Source organism: Physcomitrium patens, chromosome 8 (assembly GCF_059467195.1).
Source record: "Physcomitrium patens ecotype Gransden chromosome 8, ASM5946719v1, whole genome shotgun sequence".
Classification (NCBI taxonomy): domain Eukaryota; kingdom Viridiplantae; phylum Streptophyta; class Bryopsida; order Funariales; family Funariaceae; genus Physcomitrium; species Physcomitrium patens.
Window position 1 is genome coordinate 2,523,287 of NC_143417.1, and position 25,313 is coordinate 2,548,599.

At 37.5% G+C, this 25,313-nt stretch overlaps 2 protein-coding genes and 1 long non-coding RNA gene across 5 annotated transcripts; 2 read left to right on the forward strand and 1 right to left on the reverse strand.

The window, feature by feature from the left end:
• The first annotated feature begins 3,624 nt into the window (after positions 1-3,624).
• Positions 3,625-8,199, forward strand: LOC112285287 (endoglucanase 25). Of its 2 annotated transcripts, none has more exons than XM_024525966.3 (7): positions 3,625-3,852; positions 4,153-4,606; positions 5,323-5,633; positions 5,813-6,271; positions 6,444-6,579; positions 6,749-6,921; positions 7,038-8,199. In XM_024525966.3, the coding sequence occupies exons 2-7, from the start codon at positions 4,246-4,248 to the stop codon at positions 7,428-7,430; spliced, it is 1,833 nt and encodes a 610-aa protein (XP_024381734.1). In that variant the 5' UTR covers positions 3,625-3,852; positions 4,153-4,245; the 3' UTR covers positions 7,431-8,199. The 2 variants fall into 2 exon arrangements, with proteins under 2 accessions (XP_024381734.1, XP_024381736.1); XM_024525968.3 differs by having other exon boundaries at positions 3,713-3,852; positions 4,156-4,606.
• Positions 8,057-9,523, reverse strand: LOC149988425 (uncharacterized). Its single transcript, XR_016504385.1, has 2 exons — positions 9,387-9,523; positions 8,057-8,708 (listed from the first exon to the last, which is right to left on the reverse strand). It is a non-coding gene; the product is annotated as an uncharacterized LOC149988425 (long non-coding RNA).
• An 11,025-nt stretch (positions 9,524-20,548) lies between these two features.
• Positions 20,549-25,178, forward strand: LOC112286055 (WRKY transcription factor SUSIBA2). Of its 2 annotated transcripts, none has more exons than XM_024527584.3 (5): positions 20,549-21,098; positions 22,207-22,918; positions 23,059-23,861; positions 23,962-24,120; positions 24,236-25,178. In XM_024527584.3, the coding sequence occupies exons 2-5, from the start codon at positions 22,280-22,282 to the stop codon at positions 24,750-24,752; spliced, it is 2,118 nt and encodes a 705-aa protein (XP_024383352.1). In that variant the 5' UTR covers positions 20,549-21,098; positions 22,207-22,279; the 3' UTR covers positions 24,753-25,178. The 2 variants fall into 2 exon arrangements, with proteins under 2 accessions (XP_024383352.1, XP_024383353.1); XM_024527585.3 differs by having other exon boundaries at positions 20,549-20,726.
• The last annotated feature ends 135 nt before the right edge of the window (positions 25,179-25,313 follow it).

A 25,313-nucleotide genomic window follows, 5' to 3' on the forward strand; every position in this document is an offset into this window, starting at 1 on the left:
ACTCAATTTCAACCTAGCAAATGTCCACTTTCTTGTGCTCGAGGCTTCTATTTACCTTTGCAAAGTAGCTATCTGGCTTAAGAGGTATTGCATTTGAGCTTCCGTCTAGGATTGTTCTACCATATCTCTCATGTTGTAATTTCTCCACTGGACTCTACTATTGTAGTACCTTCTCACCTCTTCATTGATTTTTTAAGATTAGCTTGTGATAGCCTCAATACAGTATCTAATATGACCACAACAACTAACCTTGGACTAAATGATGACTATTAGCATGCTACCAAAAGTAAATAGTCTAATATTTGCTCTAATATCAATGAAACACAAATAGACTAACTCAAAAATCCAAGATCCTTCTATTACAGAATAATATAAGGCCTTTTCACAAAATAAGACAAAACATACCAGAAAAAAATTAAATAAAACTAAATAGAATTTGACATGAAAGACGAAACTTAGCAAACAGAAACAGAATAGAATAGATTTGAACAGAAAGATGCAGAACCAAACTTTACTAAAAGAAAGGGTCCAAAGCCATACTTAATCAGATGCTCCAAAAGCCTTGGCCACTCTTATTTATATCATGTCCTACTACTTTAGACTTTTTAGAATGTTCTTAGGTAGTGGACTCCACTTAGATAACTACCTTAAATTTCTTTTCTAAAAAGATCTATAATGGGTCCTACTTAAATAACTGTCTTAAATTCTTTTTAGAATATTCTATGAGGGATCCTATTTGATTCACTAACCTAATTCTAATTCTAAAAACTTCCATGGTTCTAATTATCTATATAATTATCTTATCTATACCTTGTTACAACCACTTCCAATAGTTATGATTCATTGATAATATCTTCTAATGTAAGTATTGTCTATCAATGATTTTAGCGAGTGTAAGATGAATCTTCTTCACAAATTTTAAGTCATGTTAAGTTCTAAAATCTTTATCTATAAATAGATACTAAAATATACTAGGACTTTAGTATCTAGACGAGCTTCAATACAAATCTCAAAATTTAGAATTTTTACATATATAAGAAGTATAAAAAAAAGATATAAGATTTAGAAGTAAAGCATGATATTTTTTAGTAGTTGGAATTTGGTGGTATATTGCTACATAGTTCCTATTGTGACTATATTTCATCATTTTTTAATTTTATTAATTTTATAATTGATATTAAACTTTGTGCTTTGAATCTCTTAAACTTCTTTATGTAATTTGATGCTTTATAATTATGAATTTTATAATAGAATTACAAATTTTCTTTTCAATATCTATCTTTTTTTTGTTTGACTTAATAGCTTAAATTGAGTTCCATCAATTTAAAATGGTTTAGAGCCCTTTGGATGCTTCTTTCATCTTCTTGAAGAAATAGCAATTGCATTCTTATGATTATTATCAAAAACTTAATATCTTTCTTATCACAATTTAAATAGGTGAATATTTCAAGTAATATCTTTAGATATAAGTTATTCTAAATTGTCAACTTAAAGTATTTTAATCAATAAACAAATCTCATCATCTCTTAAACAACATCAAAATCAAGTAATAAATGTTTTATTCTTCCAAGCAAGGTCATGAGTAAACTATTGAAATTTTACAATATAATTATAATTGAATATTTTCATTGCTAGAAGTTTAGTATCTTCATTTTTTAAACCTTTTCTTAATTACCATCTCCAAATGAAGCAATAATTTTCTCCATAAAAGCCTTTAGATCATATAATATTATAGAATTATTTCTTAATACTAGAAAATATGAATAAGAACTTCTCAATGAAAGAATACCTATGAAAGTAACTTCAATAAATTCATTTGCATAACAAAAAAGATATAAGCATAAGTAAAAATGTACTTATTGCACAAAGCTACCAAATGTGGATCTTTTTCTATCAAAATTGCTTTTAATGCTAGCCTTTATTTCTTTTATAATAATCTTTAAAATATTTATAAACGTCATATATAGCACATGTCTAATATTTGCCTCTTTCAATCAAATGATGTCTTATTATAGATTATTAATATTTCATCTATTTTTTTCAAACATGAAATTAATTTGAGATTCTTTTCTTGGATTATGAAGGAATGCAATCTAATCTTTTAAACTATCTATAAGAACTCAAAGGTTTATAAGAATTGCTACTATTTTTTTCTATTAGTAAAGATACATTGTCCATAACTTAATGTACTTCCATATTCGTAAAATAGGTAGGTAAAATTCTAAGAGAGAAAAATTTATATATATATATATATATATGAAAAACTAGTAGCAATACTTATAATTAAAACTAACATAGAAAAGAGAAATACTTTGACATTAAAAATTAGATCTAAAGGCCAATATATATAGATACTCTTATTTACATTACATATAGAACTAAGTTATTATTTTTATATTAAATCTTATAGTTTTATTTTTAAAAATAAAAAAAATAAAAATAAAAAAAACAAAAATAAAGTCCCCTTTCTAATAATATTGTGAATTGTGATCAGTACTTTTATCCTTTTATAGTTGGTTTAGTCAAATAAATTAATTAGTTTACAAAAAAAGAAGTCTTTTAATAAAAACATGGTATTACAACTTCTTTTTTTAAATTTTATGTTTTTCCTTCAATTACATGTCAACTTCAATCATGTGAGAATCTATTCTTGTCAAGAATTCTACATAAACATAAGGAAATCCAAAAAATAGTTACTTATCAAGAACATATTTTGTTGCATACCAATACCTAACTTGTCCAAATGATCCTAAAACCTATTTTATGAGTTGTTCTTCACTAAAGTTTTGTTGAATGCTTGTTGTTCCAAATATCCAAGGGAGACTTCTGTTATAGAGATCCTCCCCACTACTACTGTCTCCTTCCCAACCCCAATACTTTGAGTAAGCATCCATCTGCAAAAACCCTAAATTGATCCTAATCTATCTATACAAATTCTGGACGTCAAAACTATTCTCCTACATTCCTCTGGGTCACCACTTCCCACCGGCTTTATTCGTACAGGGTTATGCACTCCAAAGATTGCCCTAAGGCTATCAGGCGCTGCTCGGAGGAATGCGGACCCACCTCGAAAGTTCCCCCCCTCTCTCTCTAACCAAAAGCGATGACTGATCAGTAGAGTGAATTGACGACCCAAAGATCGACACGGGCAGTCTATGATTGAGCGACACGAGCGACAAGCCAAGTGTTCGTTGGGCGTATATTTCTAGGGTCTGGATCTAACAAATGAGCCAAGGGAAAAAGGAGAAATTAACAAAATGAAACCAAAACCAAAAAGCGAGCAATGAATTGTGGCGCCAACAGCTGAATGATTGTCACGAAAATTAGAAATCGTCGCTGCTTTACGTCGTCCTTGAACGCAGCTCATACACATTTGGGGCCCACCCACGACGGAATCGAGATCGCAGCGTGAACAGATCGGTGAACAGAAGACATTTTCGCATGAGATGCTGGATCTACATGCATAGAATTGTGCTGTGATTGCGGAATGAGAGAGGCTCCATCTCTCTTTTGACACTGGCCCTCTTCATTATTGCCCCCCGACCTCTCAGTAGTTGATCCCGGGCCTCGCCTATGATAGCCAATATGGTCTGAAATCAAGGTCGATATCGAAGGTTCAGAATCCCAATTGAAGGATGGGTTATAAGATGATAGAGGGGAGATAGATTCTGGAAGATGACAGAAGAAAGAGCGAGAGGCGTGTGTTGTGTAGCTGAATCAGTAGCTGATACATGACTGCAGGTCTTAAGCCCGCTGCATTATACGTCTCTTGCCCATGCGGCACTACAGCTTCTTCTCCGCTACATCACATTCCAGCTATGCCTTGTCATCGCTGTAGCCTACCTGATTGCGGTGAGCTTCCTTTCGTACCGAGACACCCCCGCTTTAGTACTCTTCATCTTGCTGCAGCTGTTGAGAGAGCTTTCAGCGCCAAGATCGGACCTAGCAATGACTATCGAGATTATCTTATGTTAATGCAAAGCAAGACCACGGAATTTGTAATGTGGGTTCGACGCAAGAATAGGCTTTTTTTTAGCTGTGATGCACACAGTGGTGTGATGATGTGCGCTACAGTGAACTCTGGTGCTCTGTCTGCATGTCCGCCAAAGAGTAATCTCTCACTTGGATATCTGTGTCAATGTCCATCTGCAGCAGGAGGGTAGGGCGTTGAGTTGTGCATCAACGGGGAGCAAGAGGGAGACTGCAGATTGGGGTAAAGGAGGTGGGTGGGCGAAATCTGCAGCCATGTTCAACAGTTGGGGAGGGTCCGTGGATATGGCCACAGGCTCAGGGGCAGAGGATGACACTCACAGCAAGAACCCCGACGTGGACCGAGCTTCGGTGAAGAGCTTGGAGGAGACGCACCAGAGCTGGTTGCTTGAGCCAAAAGCCGAGAAGAAGAAAAAGGAGATCGACTTGGGGTGTATGGTCTGCAGCCGGAAGCTGTTCCTTATCCTGTTTGTGACCACAATCGCCGCCAGCAGCATTGTGGGCTTGTCAGTTCTGTTTTGGAAAATGACGCCCCGCAAGCACCATCACCCTCCACCCCTCGACAACTACACGATTGCCTTGAAGATGGCTCTAAAATTCTTCGACGCCCAGAAATGTAAGGCGGCTCTTGCACGCTCCTGCACTCACCACCTTTCCCCCTTTGGCAAGATGCTAACCACCCTCATGGATCTCTTTCTCTGCTCGATGCCACGGCAATCGCAGCCCATCACCTGGGTTTCTACAGCCAGTCCTTCTTGAGTATAGAAATTCCCACTTACGCAAATCCTCAACTCCGCAAAAATACTCTTCTCACGATCGATGGCCTTGCTTGTTTTTTGGACTTCGGTGCATCACCCCGAGTGCTTTCATTTTTGAGATGATTTTTTTTTAACTTCCGAACCTCCGTTCCATCCCCTCTAGTGAAATTCTCTATCTCTCGGTTAATGAACCTATCACATACTTTGGAGTTAGTCAATTTTTGTAAAGGAAATGCGAGAGAAAGGAGATCGAGTGGGGATCCTTGTAAAGGGTGTTGCGTTCCCACAATCCGCGGGTGCTTGACTTGAGAAATCTATGCTTCGATAATCGTCATGCACAGGCTAAGATTTCACTCCCATGTTTCATCAGTATCTTTTCAAGAATCAAGTAATTCCTTCAGCTGCGACATGAGTATTACGCAATTTGATGAATGCTATCTCGGCCATTAAGAAACATCTAAAAAATTTGTTTCATGTTTGCTAAAGGATTGAGATCAACTCGGTAGATCTGTTAAAGTAGTTCAGGCAAGCTCATGTTCTGACGGAAACTTACATGCTTTGAAATCAATTGTAGCTGGACGTTTGCCAAAATCGAACAACATTTCCTGGAGAGAATCTTCAGCGCTCCTGGATGGACAAGTTGCAATCAACGGAAACCCTACTGATCTCAGTGGCGGTTACTATGACGCGGGGGATAATATCAAGTTCGGGTTTCCAGGGGCCTTTGCAATGACTCTCTTGAGCTGGAGCGTGATAGAGTACAAAGCCAAATACGAAGCTGCTGTGGAGCTTTCACACATCAAGGAAATCATCAAGTGGGGCACTGATTACATGTTGAAGACCTTCAACTATACCTCACCAAATGTGGACTATGTATTTGCTCAGGTATTACCCCTCTGCTAGATTTAAGCTCAGAATGTTGATGCCGAGGTTGTTGCTCACCACTCAACAGCTGGGAAATTAAGGATTAGCTGCTGGTGGCTGGAAAACCACGTCGTTAATTGGTGGGGTTAACGACGTTGTTGTAGTCTTGTCTGAAGCAATTCTGATTTATTCCTTGCTAGGTGGGCGATGCAAACACCTCCGACCCAAATGACCACACATGCTGGGAAAGGCCAGAGGATATGGACTACGCCCGTCCAGCATACGCAGTTAGCTCCGCTCCAGACCTGGGTGGAGAAATTGCAGCTGCCCTCGCAGCAGCCTCCATTGTATTCAAGGACTCTCCAGCATACTCTAACAAGCTGTCAACCGGGGCAGCCAACATCTGGAAGTTCGCAAGAGACCAGGGTAAAAGGGAGCGTTTCGTCACTGGCCTTCCCGAAGGAGAGGCTGGTTTCTACAACTCCACCAGCTACTGGGATGAGTACATATGGGGTGGAGCTTGGATGTATTACGCCACGGGAAACACCTCATATCTTCAGTTAGTTACGCACCCAGATCTTGCTAAGCATGCCAATGCAGACGGTGGGGGTCCCTTCTACGGCACTTTCAACTGGGACAACAAGCTAGCTGGTGCCCAGGTTTGTCGTTACTGGACGAATTGATCGTTCAGCGTACTTACACCGCATAGTCTTTGTGATTCATTCCTGTCAAGAGCATCTGAAGCAGTATGTTACGTTGAGATAACGCAGTTGTTGATTTGCTCTCACTGCCCTTTCCTCGATTAAAGGGAGATTTTTTGCTCGGGGTCAGGTGCTTTTGTCGAGGCTTCTGATTATGAAAAGTCCTGGGTATCCTTATGAGCAGCTGCTCCGAGAGTACCACAATCAGACCCAGACTGTTATGTGTAACTACCTCCCCCAACACGGGAAATTCAATACCACGAAAGGTTTGTTGCCTCAACTTGGCCGATTCTCTGGATGCTACATAGCATTGGAAAAAAGTAGTTTGTATGTTTGACGATCTTCGATAGATTGACTTGTACACGAGATTGAACGTCAAAAATTGGTTGCCTCAAAACCTCGAAGTGTTGACGATACTCTGGAGGATGTGTACAGGAGGGTTGACGATGTTCCTATACGGCCAGGGGCAGCAACTGCAGTATGCAGTCGCTAATTCCATGCTAGCTTCGTTGTATGCTGAGTACATGAAGGCCACCGATGTTCCTGGATGGTATTGCCATGGCACCTTCTACCCCGCTGAAACCTTGAATGACTGGGCAAGATCGCAGGTGAGACTCGTGACGCAGTGTTTCTTGCCAGCAAAGTTCATGTTTGTCCTTCCCAATTTCCTCATATTTACTATAGTTGCAATTAACGACCCGATTATCATGTGAAAATTGTGCAGATAGATTACGTACTTGGGCACAACCCTATGAACATGAGCTACGTTGTTGGCTATGGCGAGAGATACCCGCAGCAAGTCCACCACAGAGCAGCATCCATCCCGAAATCTGCAGGAAGAGTTGGTTGTACTCAAGGTCACAAGTACCGGGACGCGAAATCCCCGAATCCCCACATTCTCGAAGGGGCTATGGTTGGTGGACCGAACAAGTTCGACAAGTACCATGACCGACGCACGAACTACCAAGAATCAGAGCCGACGTTAGCTGCCAATGCCGCACTCGTGGGAGCTTTGGCTTCACTCTCGACGGCAACGAATACGGGAGTGGACGCCAAGGCCATCTTCAACGCGCTGCCGCCTCTGTTCCACCCTCCTCCACCGGCATCTGAGCCCTAGACGAACAGAAATTGAAGAAATTGCGCATCAATGGAGAAGAACTAGCGTTATCATCTTTCCTTGAGTTGTTGCCCTTCGTGGGCATGGTCACGAGCTCCATGTTTATCTTGTCGCGGATACGATATTCCCGTTCTGTCTTGAGCTGAATTGGCTGTTAGAGTAGAAGCATTGGGTGCGATTATGGTGGGGTCATGAGCAGATGAGGAGCTTTGGAGGATGATCAGACGATTGATAGGAAAGAATAAACGAAAAAAAAAACAAAACAAAACAAGGCATGCGAAATGGGGCACCAGGACGAATCACTGGTTAAAGAAGTGTTTGCGGATGGTAGCATGTGCACAGGCCCCATTCTGAGGGGCAAAATGTATTGATTTTTGCACCGTCATGTCAGTGGGACGCGTTTTAGAAACCTGAAACGTGTTTCAAGCTGTGGCCTGAAAATTCATCTTGATGGTTAGCGAAATCAGGAGGTTATGATGGTGAATCCAATCATGTCCCAATCAAACACATGCTCTCGTTTCTGTTCAAGAGATGATTGATGTGTGCATCGTGGACATAGCTAGAGCATTAATGGCATATGCAGATGCGCGAAACACTATTTCATTGGTTCAGGGTGGAGGATGAGGGAGAAGAATGGTGCATTTTCCCATCTGTAGCTGCACCTTCACCAGTAATATTCCACATCACTTTGCAATTACGTGATTGTTTACAGCCGACTGCTTTAGCAGTTGAGTTTAAATCACAGCGAACAGTCCACATTTGCCTCCCACTTATTCTGTGTGAAAGTTTGTGATGAATGCCTGGTATATTAGCAATGAGCGTTGTCACAATAAGGCAACTTCAGTGCAAACCGTAAGCCCTGAATTTCATGAATTTAAGTGAGAAAATCTACTTTGTAGGCGTTTTTGCTTGTTGCCTTTCACTATTCAACACTTGGTACACATCGCGGAGGTACATCAAGCGTCAACTTAAGCCACCAATGCAACAGAATCCTACAAGCTTGGTTGTGCTTTTGACCAAATGAGGGCTCATGATGAGAGTGACAAAGGATAAGGCAGTTAAGGCAACGAGAATGCGAGAGAAGAGAGGGATTGAGTGCGTCAGTGCTGAGCATTAATTTTAGGATGGTGTGGCAGGTGAGAGAAAGAGAACTAGATTTGGGTATTTTCCAGATACTAGGGCGTCCAAGTTCACTGTCGGGAGACGCTCGTTAGAGAGACGACGAGCATGTACTTGGTGCACACGGACCACGACAGCCCAGCGGTGACCATTCACAACCTGGAATCAAGAGAATAGTGAGCTTCCCACTACGGCACTAGCAAGCTACTGTGCTAGCTCTCATCGTCTCCGCGGCGTAATATGCCAAGACCAAGCCTCTGGTGAGGAACCTACTGACATGGAGTTCACAACCAATGACCTCACGGTCAAAGAACAGACACTGGAAATTCTCTGTCAAACCGCTCTTCTTTCAAGAACCACTGCGACTTCAACAAGACGTCATGTACCTGGAGGTTCGCTGTGGTGTTGTACACGTCGTGTCTGTAGGAAAGAGCAGAATTCCTTGCCGACAAAAAAAAATCCCACAAACCAAACGATGGGCGCTTCCATCACGAATACCAGAATACTATCCACGCATTCGGGCAAAAGCGATAAAAGAACTTAGCCTTGGTTAAGCTACGCTACTCTCTCCTTTCCTCACCCGCAACTAAATGGTCAAACGATCTTCTCGATTCTCAAAAAGATAAGCAGAAATCGAAAAAGATCCACCGTGCCTTTGGAGCAAGGGTATCATAATGGAAGCCAACTCGTCCGACACAAGGTCAGCGATCGAAAGACCAAGATCCTGCACGGCTACCGACTCCCCTCTTTCCTCCCTAACTTAAATACGACATGGTCATGTTTCACATAGCCTCTCCATACAAGAATCAAAAGAAACGACACTGATGGATGGCGTACCACGGCAACCGACTCTCGGATTCTTCGTACTCCGTAGCAGGTACGAACGCAGCTCTCGTCTCGTCAACCTCCTTGAAACTCTAATAACAACAACACCCCAGACTCAGGGGGCCGAAAAACCGCGAGGGATGTTGACAACGCTCCGTCCGCAACAAATATTAAATACATGACTAAATTGAATCTTTGTTTATCACTAATTTCTTTCTTCTTTTAGAGTAATCGAGAAGCTGCAACTGGCGGGGGAGGGAAAAACCACGCGATAAATTCAAACGTAAGAAAGGAACCTGATAGTGAAATGTTTGCCGCCTTGTGCCCCCCCCCCCCTCAGGGGCAGTGAGCACCCGTCCAAAATTCCCTGCCAGCTGTGTGGGAAGAGATTCCATGTGGAATGCAACCTTCCAGTAGGATTCTCGCTTGGAACGTGGGTCTCCCTCGCTCGGAATATGCGTCTCTCTCTCTCTCTCTTCCTTTGTTTCTGCTTCATTTTGGGTCGCTTATTTGGCATCATTTCTGCTTTTATTATCCCCACGATCTTCATTCCATACGAATAGACTCCCAACATGAGGAAGAAGCTTCTAGGAAACTTCGTTCCCCTTTTTTTCATTTGTGGAATCAGTTTAGAGAAATATTTGCAATTTGGGAATATCAAATGTAGAAGGGGATAAATATCACGGAAACCATTGAAAGTATGCTGGTAGCTTTTTCATATTCTTAATTTTATTTTCTCCTCTTCAAAAAATTAATATTAAATATCAATGCTTGGTCGATTAAAATAATTCGGTGAACTGAAATTGGTAACGTTTCTTCTTTTCACTATCAACATGTTGATTTTTGTTTGTAGTGGATTGGTAACAACCACTCGTCAATTACATTGCACTAGGATCATGCGAGAACAACCAAAGATATCATGAGCCAAACACAAACTTAACGAAATTTGGGTGTTATAACAATGTATCAGCTGCAACTAACTTTAAAACTTTATATAACAACAATTGTGATCTTCTTTTATCATAATCATTACCTAAAACATTCAAAGAAGAATTCAAAATAAAAATGTAAAGTTAAAACAACTAGTTAATAAGTGCTAAAAATTATTATTTTTATATTATTTTGTATAAATTTTGTACATTTGTAAAAAAAACTTCATATGTCTGCATTTCGTTCAAATATTATCATTGTTTTCTGGTATGAAATCAAGAGAACCATAAAGAAATAAAAAGAGTGTTTGAAAAAAAAATATATATATTTAAGAAATAACGTTAATATAACCTCATTAATTATTTTATGTATTCTGAAAACAAGTGTAATATAATTTGATAGTGATTTAGATACTGAATGTTTTTCTTGATTATTATTCATATATCTTAAAATCTGTGTGTACAAATTTTATAATTTAAAAAATTAACTGAATGCGTTAAGTTCTGTTTTTTTTCATCGATGGTACACACTTTAAAATATCAAACCCCTATAAGATGTCTTGAAATATAATATTAGGTTTTCTGAGAATCTTAATAAAAATCAGTATAAGTGTTTAAATCCAAATAAAAACTATTGAAAGTAACATGCTTACGAGCATATTTCAAAAACTATGTTGTACATGTGCATGTATATATATATATATACATGATGTAACCGATCATTTTCTACATAGACCATGATACATTATGGAAAAAAATTGTACAAATTACACAAATTATACTAATTCTAATCACCAAAATAAAGCCATGACGAAATACATGGTAAACTATAGAGGGACACTGACTTTCCCTCTTTAAGGGATCCTTATTGAGATTTGAAGCCTCCCAAGGCCCGCCCAGCGACGACAGTGGGAATGGGGCCCTTACTGCCAGCTGTACACGAGGATCTTGTGTAAATCCAACTCAGCATTGCACTCACCCCCTGGATGGTGCCAACTCAGCCATGATCTTGCACAATGACGTGGAGGATCAGAGACCGTTTCACACTTGCAGACCAAGGCCTGGGATTCTGGAGGCGGGCCTCTTGACAGGCCATGGAGTAGGCGACTTTTCAAACCATGAAAAAGGACGAGCTTTTGCGCGTAACCACATGGACAGCGCCAATCAAATATGGCCACGTATATGCCGACAACATATATATATATATATATATATATATATATAATGCTTTGCATAAAATGTTATGAATTTTTAATGGCTAGTGCTTATGTTATTTAAAATAACTGTATGCTGTGGCAATAACTTCAATTTTTGTTTGAGAATATAGTGACCACTTTGCATCCCATTCTTGATTTAGTTAGATAACATGAAGCTACTACATTAAAATTAGCAATTGTACATATTTCTTTATCAAAACAAGAAAACCATATTAATATAGTATTAACTTATGTTTATTAAATTGAAGGAGGAATAACTAATAGAAAAAAGAAATATATTATAATACATGATGGAAAAAAGAAACTTTGAAAACAACTTAATTTTATTCATTTGTTCAAAATCTATAATGAATACGAATTACAAAAAAACTTAACAACTAATAACTTATTTTTAATGGTATATAGTATCAACAATGAATTTATTATGAATAATAAAATCTGTAAATAATACAAATGGTTTCTTTATTAAAAAAAGTTTCATTACTAAATAAATTGTTGAATATTACAATGTACTCAAGAAAAGAAAAACAAAAAACAAAAAAAAAAACAAAACAATTGCTATAAAAATCAAAATCCTAAATAAGACTATTTAAAATAATAGTTAGTAAAAAAAGACTTAGATTATTTCATTACAAAAAAATCACAACATAGTTTGAAAGTTAATTTTGTGATAGCATATATATATATATATATAGGAAATTGTTAAATTGATCCATATATTTATTAAATCAACACAACCATCATTGGTAAACTTACAACATACTTTATGACTTAGTTTCATGAAAATGAAGCAACAAAAAAGTTCTAACTCAAATTATTACAATGTTATAAAATTCATCTAAATTTTTTTATTTAATGTTGACAAAAAAATAAAATCAATAAAATTAATTATGGGTTTTTCTATAGAAGTTTCAAAGTTTCTATATTTTGGTATAGTACTAACAAAAAACGTTGCTATACACTTTTAAATTCTATCACTATTGGGAAACCCTTAATATTTGTAGTTGTGATCGTAACATTTATCAATATATTTTTACTAAATTTTGAAAGATTGATGAATATAAATAATATCAATTTGATAAAAATACGATTGCAATTGCTTGAAATATATATATATATATATATATATATATTGGAATTTTTACATTGATGTTGCATTTTTAAAGTGTAATTCATGATTTAATTGTAATTTATTCTAATTTACTTGAATGGTTCTATTATAATCTATTATTTTTATTGGAATATCTTTGGAGAAAGAAAGTCAACACTGCAATAAATGCTTGTGTATAAGTTTCTATATTATTAAATCGTACTTTTGATTTATCTACTAACAATAAATAAATTTTTTATTTTCACTCTTTGGACAGTAAATAATGAAAATTTGAGGTGTTGATGTGGCAAACTTTTCTTCCAAACAATCAATAAATACTTATAAAAACCCATAATTATGGTTTATTTTTTTTTTCTTATATTCATATATTGTTACATATAATAAATTATTATTAAAATTTTAAGATAACTAAACTATTTTTTTTGTAACATTTAGATATTGTTAAAATTGATCAGCTTAAAATAAATTGAAAAAAAATGTTTATTTAACCAAATCAAGCCTTTACAAAAAAGAAAAAAAAGTTAAAAACAAACAAAACAAGATAAAAAAGAAAAGAAAAGAAAAGAAAAGAAAGAATTAAGTTATATATATATATATATATATATATAAATATGTTTTAGAATAAATAAATAAATTTACAAATCTAAAAATAAAATATATTTCTATGCATGTAAAATTAAATAAATAAATCTATACTTTTTATATATAATAAATATATATACTAATAAAGCTTAATTATATATAATTATGTATAATGATATATATATATATATATATATATATATATGTTCTAGATTTGTAAATATATTTAGTTTGTTGATAAAAATTTCTCTATCAAACATAATATGTTATCTTTTATAACAATTAATTCAACACAAGTTTTATAATTAATGAATAAAATTAGTTCTAATAAGTGTTGTATTTTTAAAAATTGAATTCTTTTTTTTAAACATAAACAAACTATTCTATATACTATATTGGTAGCATGAAGTGAAAATGTTGTCAATTATAACAAGAAATAAATTTCAAATAAAAATAAAACTGTTGTTTACTTAATATGAATAAATCCTACTTGATATGAATAAAACCTACTTGAACTAAGTACAATAAATTAAACTGTATTAAAATATTTTTGAGTAAAAAACTGGTCTGCTTTGTAGCAATAATCTTTTTGAAAGTTTATCATAATCTTTTTTTTTACTATGATACAAATATTTGTTACAGTTAGTAGAATAACCACGAATAGAAGTATAGGAAGTGTTTAGGCTTAGTAAAATATAAATTTGCAAGAATATGCATAAAATAAATGTTTATTTGAAATTCCGAGTTTATAAACTGCTAATAAATTACGTACAAGGATCTAATCTTCTAATGCCACAAGATTACTTGAAGATAGTGTGTAGAAGATTATGTTCTCAATAAAGACTTGGAATGATTTTATTGCAATATATCATGATCAAATTGCATTAAAATACTAAGTGAGTAGATTTTATTAAACTGACACCATCTAAAACAATTTGGATAAAATATAGATATTGATTCAAAATCCCTACTGAAAAGATAAACAACCTGTAGGGATTTTGGATCAATAGCTTTTATTAAAAATATGAATATTAAATTGATTGATTTTTTCTACATAGATTACACAGTGCACTTATATTTGGCTGAAAAAGTTTAATTTTATGGCCATTCTATGAGTTGGCTGATGTCAACTTTGTTAGTTGAATAAAATTTATAGAGTGGCAGATATTTTTTCATTGAATTTTATTTATTATTTAAGTACACAGTTAATCAATTAACCAAGAAACATAATTAAGTTCAGTATTTTAAATTTCACAATAGTTTTTTTTTTTCTTTGTTTCTTTTATTCCTTTTTCTTTTTTTTTCCCCGTAAAAGGAAAGAAATTCTAAATATCTGAAAAGTTAAAAATGAATTCAATATTTATTTTGATGTAATTATTAATTAAGATAAAAACACGTTTATCCATATCATTAACACAATCAGGTTTTAAGAAATATGATATTGATTAAATTTATATATAATAGTTGATTACTAATATTGCTGAAAAATGAAAATGATACTAGTAATTATTTTTCAATTTAATAAAATAAATAATTTGTTTTACATTGAATACTAAAATGCCTTTTCCATATAAATTAAAAATCTATTAACAAAACAAGATTTATCTTATTTTCAAACTTTCAGAAGATAAAAACTTGTAAAAAAGTTGAAATACATCATTTTCTACTTGTACAATATATTTACAAATCTAAAACAAAATATATTTCTATGCATCAACTTTGGGCATATAAAATAAACTATATGAATGAATAGAGCTCAATATTGTTTTTATATTTTATGCTTACCATTACAAGTATTACAATTTTGTATAGAATGGATGTTGAGAATTAAAACACACAAACATCAGTTATTTAATACATAGATCAGAAAACATTACTTTATGGGATCCTCATTATTATTTTTTTAATGATAGAAAGTATGTATCAGTAACTAAATAGCTCACTTTTTCTTTTGTATATTAATACATATGATAAAGTACTAGATTTCTGTTACACTGTGACATTTAAGACACACAATTACTAGATAACTGAAATTAATAAATATTACAAGTATGTATATAGGAGATTTCTCATGCTATTCTAGTTCAATAGAAATTGTAAGATACTTCATGACAATTTTCTACAACCAGCTGTATTATTTTGACATGTGCTATATTTTTGTGACATTTTCCAATTAAACATTGATTTTGAAAACAACTTCCAAACTATTGCAGAATCACTGCAACCTTTGCAATCCAAATCTAATACCATCATTTCAAAGGCATAAATATACACAAATAATTAAAGGAAAATTGAATTAAACAAAAGCCTATTCTACTGATTAGGTTTTACAATAGGAATTTTTCTTCAAACATCACAAAAAATAAAATAAAATCTATTACCATATTCTAGTATCACAAAGTATATTCTACTGCCATATATACACTTCAGTATTATACATGACAAAGTATACATGCATACACATCCTCATTTCAAAGCAATCCCATGTGGCATTGTGCTAGTGTGTGTATATATATATATATATATATCCTCATTTCAAAGCAATTGCAAGTTTCATTGTGCTGGTGTGTGTGTGTTTATATATATATATATATATATATATATGAGAATAGATTCCCACATGGCAAAGCAATCCCCCTTCTCCTACAATCCGTATAAAGGGCATATGTAATGTACAAAGGAGGCATTAAGGGAGGGAGATTAATAATCAAGGTGTGTGCACATCCCATTTGAGATAATTGCCACATGATTGAAATGGCCCCCCCATTGCCACCCCATGCACATCACTATGTTATTCGGGTGAGATGTCGCTCTTGCTGTTCCCCTTTGCCCCCCCTAGTCTGGTTCTCCATGGGAATTGTAAGTTGGAAGTCTACATCATTTGTTTGTTTGTCTTTACTCTACACTGGTTCTCTAACTGTGTATGTAATTTAGATTGCATGTTTAGTTTTATGGGTTGTTAATAGAAGTGGATCACCTCCATACACCCCCAATAGTACCAACCTGCCTGACCCATGTGCTCAAAATCCCCTCTGCCCTTGCAGTGGTACACATCAGCATAATTCAGGGTTACAAATTAGGGTCACAAATTAGAGTTTTAGTTTCTACACACCAAAACTGGGTGATGTTCACTTGATAGTTGAGATACAAACTAACAACCACCTACTCAAATTTTTGCTTTAGCTATTTTGTAATTGTGAAAGAATTCTCACTATATGCATTTAAATTTTGATTGCATTTGATTATACCCAGGTTCAGTGCAAAATTACTTAATTTTCTTTTGATTTATTTCTATGTAATTGTATTATTTCTACATTCTTTTAGTAAAATCTCATCTATTCTAAGATTTCTATTAATTGATCGATCTCATGAACTATTTATAAACTTCTAAACTAACAGCTCTAAAGTAAAACTATGGCTAGTGCTTTTAATATTTAAAAATATAGGCACTAGCTATTCTTATCAAACTACAAATATCGATCTTTCAAAAGTTAAACTAGAATGTTTGTTTGTTTGTTTTTTATATATATTTTTTAAAAATTTTATATATTTTTAATAATATAAAACATGAATTTCAAGCTTTTGATAGTCATAAAGAATATAAACTTGCTACTAATTTTTTTGTTTATTATTTTTGTTTTTAAGCATTAGATTTTTTTAAAATAACATGCTAATCAAGAACTCTAATCAAAGATAACAATAAAAATATTATCTTTCATAATAATTCAATACAATGTCATTGCATTCACTTTTCAATTGTAGAGAATAAAAAATATATTTATTCACTTGTCTACTCATCCTTTTTTTTAAACAACATAGACAAATGAATGTACTTGTATAATCTACTACAATACATTGTGTTATATCTTGTGAAAAGTTGCACTTGAGAGAAATAAAAGATAATATTGTATAAACATTAAATTTCTTTATATAAGAAGAGGATTGTCTAAGACATATAATGCTACATTTTGGTATGACCAAACTTAGCCTTTATAATTAATAAATGGAATGTAAGTGAATAATGATAATATCAAAGTTTGTTTTATTTAGATCACAATATAAGCTAAACTAAATTTTAAATTTTAACTATCAATAATTTTAAATAAAATAAACATCATTTATTTATAAATTAAATTCTTTAAAATATAAATTGGATATATACTTAGACATATTAAAATTGATAAATATGACATTTATAAAAAAATATAGATTCTAACAAACTATACTTTTGATAAAACTTGTATAAAAAGATATATCAAAAGAGTATTCAAAAGAAATATTTTAGATTGCACAAAATAATCCTAATTGACAAGTAGGTCAAGAAGTAGATATGTATCAAGTGAGTATATTAATTACTATCCAATTGTTACACTGTTGAGATTTTAATATACTATAAAATAATCTGGTGCCAAAAGTTGTATTCTAAGCACCTTATATTGTTACTTTTCATTCAACCAATATATAGCAATACACTAGCCAAAGTAGATATATATATATATATATATATGTTCATAAAATAAATGATTTTATGTCTTTTGTGCATCACAATTTTACATATATATATATATATATATATATTATGGACTTAAACAATATTGACGTGGTCAAATTTAATACTTAAATTATTCAAAAATATATATATATAAAATCTAAATTGTTCTAATATTATATATATATATATATATATATATATATTACACATGTAAAGAATCCAATGCATTGATCAGCCTTTGGGTGTTTGAATAGTCAACTTGATATCCTCAACTTTTAAAGACACAAGATATGTGGTGATAGATAAGATGTATTATTGTCATCTTATTGTATTTTAAGAAATGTAAATTATTATAATGTTTATTCTAAATAATATATGTAAGAAAATCCTTTATAATGTAGTGAAAAGAAATTTAGTATTTACAAATCTTCATTACATAGTTTGTGTGACTTTAGACACTAGACATTTTAAAAATAAGCTGGTGTGGATTAAAACTTATAAGATGTCTACTAGGAATAACAACATGGTATCTATCTATTTTCCTTATACACAATAAAATGTGCATGTTTATTTCTATTTCTATAATAAATTATTACCAAAAAAATTTTGATTGATAATTATACAGCTAAAGATACAAAACAACCATATCCTTGTTACACAATCACCATACTGGCAATTAATGTAATTTGGAAGCAAATTAGATGAAAATAGGACCTTGGATGCCATTGGTTTTCAAACACCCAAAGGCTGATCAATGTATTGGATAAACCTCAGCAGTGTCAAAGAAAGAGGAAGGAATTCCACTTCTATTTGTTCTAAGACTTCACCATAGTAAGTATAGAATAAATAAATATCATCTTGTGTTATAAACTGCCCTTAGATTCTTGTCATGGGAAGCAATCACAAAACATTAAACAGAACTTAACAATTGAAGTTAAAATAAACATGGATTGGCTGCTCAATGCCCACGATCAGATGAACTGCATGTCAGGTTCTTCAATCAATGCTTCATTTCAAACCTAAAACTGTTGTGGACATGGAGGAGTGTCAAGGCTTTTACATGAAAACTGGTAGAGCGAAGGGGATTTTTTCCTCACTAATGGGAAAGAGGCGAAAAGCTGAAGAAAGATTTGGGTGGCATTCAATGACCATGGCAGCGTTCATTGACCACAAAGGGACCCAATGTTCCCCAAAACAGGGATTAAAAGATCCCATAACAGTGTATAAATCAGCAGACAAGTTCAAATTTAGGGTTCTCACACAGTCCTTTTGTTGCCCTTTTTCCTATTTTTTTAATGTTTGGAAGAAATTAGGCTGTCAAGTCCTCCACCTTGGCTGGCTGGGTCAAAGCTTGCCTGCTTCAATGCTACCAAGACCCATTTCCCTCTCTTGCCTCCAGACCCAGTGTTTACAATTAACACTTTGTTCTAATAATAATACCAGTTAAGCACCTTGTGGAAACCCTAACATAAGTGAAACACAGTGCCCTTTATTTTCCTGCTAAAGAGGATGAACTGAATAGTCAGCTTGATTGCTGGGTAAAGAAGAATGTTGGGTGACTCCATAACAACACACTCATGCTAAAAGAAGAGCAAAAGGAAAATGAAGTTTGAGTGAACATTGAAAACCCTTATTCCTTTTGTGTGTGCATAGATTTTTGCTTTCATATCCATTGACCATAAAGCTGCGTGTGTGTGTTTTTCTTGTGGTCCAACTGGGCAAGTCAAATGCAAAGTCAATGGTGCATGGAATGAAGTTTGACGACAATGTCTGAACCTTGTTCCAGTTAAGGTGCAAGGGATATATATAGAGAGAGAAGTGGGTGTTTAGGGTTTGGGGTTCATTGTTTGGGTTTAAGAGTTCCTCTCAAGTGTCCTACACATGGGCCATTCCACATTGGTTTTTTGGAGAAACAAATGAAGAAACAAAGGTTTATTTTGTACTGTAAAGTGGTGATGCATCACCAAACCCAGTCAGATGGTGACCCTCAATTTTTATGAGCTTGAGAAATCCTCACCCAATGCAGCAGGAGGCCAACCTTTCTTTAAACCATATATATATATATATATATATATATGTGTGACTTTTCATATTTTGTATGAGAGATGGATGTAAGCTCAAGCTCCTTTTTCCATGTATCAATTTCACCCAAACCTTTCAAGACTTAAAATCTCCTTTTCCACAGGGCAGTCTTTCTATTTCTCCAATAAAGAAAAAAACAATAAAAGAAAAAAACAATAGAAGAAAAAAAGAAACAACAACAAGGGGATGAAAAGCGTCCATATTCCAACTCAACATCCACACCACTCCCATCCATCTGTAACTTGCTTGTCATGTCCTTGGATACTGGAAGAGTTCATAACCCAGAAGCAGCAATATCAGGAAGAAGGGGGGACACAGTGTCACCCTAAAATTAGCACCCACACTAACCCAGTCAGGCTTAATCATACCCTTTGCCCCAACTTCAAATACAATCTCTTTTCATCATCAACCATATTCCACTTTACAATGATAGACCCTTTATTCCCCCCTCCCCCACCCCACCCACACTTTCATCTACATATTAAAATAAACAAAACTCACAAAGTGGGGGGGCAGAGGCTCACATGGAAGGCAGCAAATAATAATAATAATTCCTAGTGGAGCCTTCTTACAAGGTGCAGGACAAGCATGATGCGGCTTCACCAGGTGGAGCTCAACCAGAAGGGCAAAAGGGGGGGGATGGGGTGGACTGTTCCGACAGTGGAACTAGGCTGCAAAACAGATGAAAGTGCGTACCAATGGATGGACAGAATCGGAGGCAAAAGGAGTGTTGGAATAAGCAACTTGGGCGGGGCGGCTGGAGTTGACTGAATCCACTGCGTGTGTGTGTGCAGAGAGTGTTTGGGTCGCGCCATTGCCCTCGCCCCAGCAGAGTCTTCTCGCCCTTTTCTTCACAACCTGTGCATCGTCACGACCTCACAGACGCACTACGACACGCACTGCCCCTCAGTTTCAACTGGATCTAGACTTTTTTCCACAGTGAGTGAGCGAAAGAGTGACGGAATCATTCCGCAAAAGCCTCCCCTGCTGCTTCTCCTCACCTTTCTCTACAGTTGGCTCTTGTTTTAGTCAATTGGGTGTGTTTGGAACAGTGGGAATTACTAGAGGGGATGCATTTTTGTGGAGCGTTTTTAGTTCGGGTTATTGCGATGCGTGGATGTGAGGCTTGGTGAGGTGATGTGGATGTGAGTGTCGGGAGTTCAGGGGTTAGGGGAAGTGGGAGTGAGAGTGTGTTGGGATTTGGAGTCGTGGAGGAGACGACGTTGGTCGGGTTGGTGTTTACGTAGTGGAGACTGGAGCGATACTTGGATTGACGAGGAGGTTTCGCGATACGGTGATGCTTCACCAAAAGTGAGTGTTTTTTTTTTTTTTTTTTATTTTTTATTGTCGGTGTGGCTGCTGTGGCAGGTACGAGGGTGCTCGTTCGCTTTCCTCCTCCTGTCTGGTCGTGCGTCCTCTTGGGTCTCTATTGGGCCGCAGGCTGTGTGTGTGAGAGAGAGAGTGTGAGAGAGGGTGAGAGCGAGGTGAGGAGTGTTTAGGGGAGGATAATTGGTAATTGTGGAGTGGAAGTTGGGGTTCTAATGACGTGCTTTACACCCCATTTGTAATGATAAGCGGCTCGGAAATTAGTCAGTGACGCGATCCCCGAACCTATCGCTACACAAGAGATGGTTGCAGCGTTTTGAATTTTGCTCTGTGCCGCAAGTGTAGTCCGTCATTGAAGCACCATCTTCGTTTTAATTTGGTTACTGGCAGCGATAGAGCGTGAAATTTGGCTTTGCTGAAATACATGTTAAATCGATTTTCTCTCCCCTACTTCGGGGCTGAGTCAAGTAGAGTGAGCGTTTCAGCCGAATGCGTGGTTTTTCTCTTGTTGCGGCTTGTTTGATCCACAGCTATCATGAATTCTGTGATTGACGATAAATTCGTCGAAATAAAGTTTTTCACTGGAGCTGCCCAGTCATTTGTTGTGCTTCTGCTCGTTAGTTAGTGCTCTAGCAGATACGTTTAGCCCCTCAACCTTCGTCCAGAGGTAGACACAAGAATGAAATGAGAGGAAGCGGGTGTTAGATGCTCGGTCTGTGGCCCTGCTTCTAACAACTTACATAATCAAGATGCGAGTGTTGCGCTTTTCTGTTGCTACTTGGACTGTGGGGATAGTCGATTCATCGAAAAGGGCTCTTTGGAAATTGCCTCTTTACAGTATTACTCGCCAATTCAGCACTGTCCCACCCCAAGTCCTCCAGGTCTAATCCCTTTTAGCAGGTCAATTTTGGGCGTGTGATATTGAAATTCATGTGCAATTCTGCTGGACCCTGCGCCTTCTCACAGCCGATGCGCTGCCTGCACTGAATTCTCTCAGTTCAATTTCTAGCCTTTGGAGCGTCAAGATACACAAATTGTGCGCGTGTGCATCTACTAAAGCTGTGGCTTGGTGCTCCGTATTTTGCTGTTGTAGGGCTATTGAAATATTGTCGTAATCGTTAAAGAACAGAGTTTACGCCTGCTTGTGCGAAATTCCATGCGAGTACATGAAAGGGCAGTTGTCTCAAGGTACCAAATCAGCATCGACGGAATCTAGAACAAGATTGCTCGTAAAACCAACGCCCTCACGTCCGCAACCACCATCGTCATCGTCTATGACCACTCACAAGGCTGACAGTCCTATGAGCATAGCCTCTAGTTTCCTTAACGACCAAGACGCGGAGCATGAATTGAAGTCCTTCTCGCACCTCCTCGCAGGTGCCATGTCCCCCCCGGTACCCTCCGATCCCTCCACCGCCTCCAATCTTGAAGAGAAACCTTCGCCCTCCTTGGATGGCGTGGGGAGCAACTCCCCCGGTCGTAGTTTCGCAGAGAGACTTGCAGCTCGAGGAGCAGCAGCGAATAAGAGTGAGTCCGTCTCCGAGGTAGGTACCGCTGGTCGTCTGCCTCCGTCCAACAATGGCAGCCGGTACAACCAGTCTACACCTTCCAGCCTTCCCAACCCTCGAGGTGGTGAAGGAAATGGAGGTGGTGGAAATGGTGGTGGTGGAGGTGGAGGTGGCGTTGTAGCAGGAGGAGGAGGAGGAGGCGGCGGCGGTGATGGCAATTATCTAACTATTCCCCCGGGTCTACTTTCTCCCACCACTTTGTTCGACGCCTCCCTTGTTATGCTTTCAAATGCACAGGTACAGTTTCTATTTCTGTTCATCTCGTCAGGTTTTGATTCTCGTGAAATTGGTTAGGCTTCACATGGTAGATGGAGAGCATTTTGTTTATATCTTTTTCTTTTGTCTGACATATATAAGTCATGTCTTCATAAATGCAGTCAGAGCCGTCCCCAACCACAGGCACATTCTCATTTGCTCATTCGTACTACAATGGCGCAATGCGAGGAATGGCGAATGGTCCCAAGGATGCCCAGAACGCCGATCAAGGAAGCCAAGGGTTCGTCTTTAAACCTCTCGGTGTCAAGTCCGTCTCTCGCAACCAAATGTCGTCTATACCAAACCTGCAGAAATTCGCCGGTGTGTCTCAACAGCAAGCACAGGCTCTAGCACACATACAGAGCCAACATCAACAACAACACCAACAGCAGCAGCAACAACAGCAACAACAACAACAAGCAAGTCAAGTGCCACATAGAGCTGCAGTTGAAGCAGAAAATTCGCAAGACTCAGAGCAAGATAATCAGCCACCACCCCCCATGGCCGTCCCAACGTTTCTGGACAGGCCGTCCGAGGATGGCTATAACTGGCGGAAGTATGGGCAAAAGCAGGTGAAGGGCAGTGAGTATCCCCGCAGCTACTATAAATGTACTCAGGCGAATTGTCCGATGAAGAAGAAGGTGGAGCGGTCGCACGATGGACAGGTGACGGAGATTGTATACAAGGGTGATCACAACCACCCTAAGCCCCAGCCTACTCGCCGAATGGCCTTGAGTGGGGCGCATCTTCTCGCGGATGGTTTGTCTCGAGAGACAGACGGCAATGACGGTAGGTCAGATGGGTGGATGGGATTTCAAACCCAGGGACATGGTGGGCCGTCATCCGCTTCCGGGAGTGACGACGAAGATGGGAGCAAACTTTCGAACGAGGACGGCGACGATGACGAGCAGGATTCGAAGCGAAGGTTTGTCCACTTCCCTGTTGCTGTAGGAATGGCGATCTCTTGTCTGAGATTTTGACTATTTTAGAAGCTTTTCTCAACAATGATCCTTCATGGTTAATAGGAAGAGGAATGATTATTCTAAGGACGTAGCGGCAGCGCCGAGGACGATACGAGAGCCTCGAGTAGTCGTGCAAACGACTAGCGACGTGGATATTCTCGACGATGGTTACCGGTGGCGCAAGTATGGCCAGAAGGTCGTCAAAGGCAATCCGCATCCTCGGTACTACTCTTCCCATACCAATTCATAATCCTCTGGCTATGTTCGTTTGCTCATCCGAATACGGAACATAACTTACACACACACACACACTCACCCATTTGTCGTCTCTAATCAGGAGCTACTACAAGTGCACGAACGTTGGTTGCCCAGTGCGCAAGCATGTCGAACGAGCCTCCACCGACATCAAGGCCGTGATCACTACCTACGAAGGGAAACACAACCACGACGTTCCCGCGGCACGGAATAGCGGGCACGACATGGTTGCTCCTGTAGGCCTACCTCCAACTGCAGCGGCATCGCTACAAGACCAAGGCCTCCGCTACGGTAGACAAGTGTCGGCCGGATGTGGCGACGCCCGCCGCGGCGAAAGCATCGCCCAAGCTATGGGACTGAGGGAGCGGATACGGAAGGACGACGAAACCTACATCTCTGCCCCGATCGCCATGAGCTTGTCCTCCAACGGCGACCACCGGCAACAACAACAAGGCTCCCAGAGCATGGACGGGTACCCACCACAGATGATGTCCAGGCCGAAGCAGGAGCAAGGGGACTCAAGCTCCCGGCCCTCGCATCTCAACCCCAACTCCTCGTTGTATCAACAAAACCTGGCGCACGTTGGCATGAGACGCTAATCCAAACTTTCTTCATCCTCTTGCCAAATTCTACACCTCCCCATACACACAACACTACCCTCTCTGGGCTGGTTTCTGTTCGACGAATATCTCCTTTTGTCAACATTGTGACTACTTCGTACAGTCGTAGGTAGGAAATTAGATACACTCCCATATCACGGTTGCCTTTACGCTACCAGCCTGTGCAGGCTGCGAGCGATATTTTTGACTAGGTAAACGTAGGCATCCCCGTCTCTCGGGGGTTGCACCCAACTCAGCTTAGACTTAGAGACACACACACAAACACACACACTAACACTCACATACCGTTCACATTGTAGACTGATTCTATACAACACTTTGAGCATGCAACAACTTTGCATATCAACAGTAGCTGATGCTAATGGAATCTGCGAAGGCGAGAGTTTTGCATTCACAAAATTAAAAGCTTTGGTGTCTCCTCTCCATGATCACCTGCGTTTCTTCCTGTGGATGCCAGTCCTCACCAGCGGTTGATCGTTGATGCTCTTTCAGTAAATGCTGCCGCTGCCTCTTTTTGAGGTTGCATCGACTGTGAGAGCT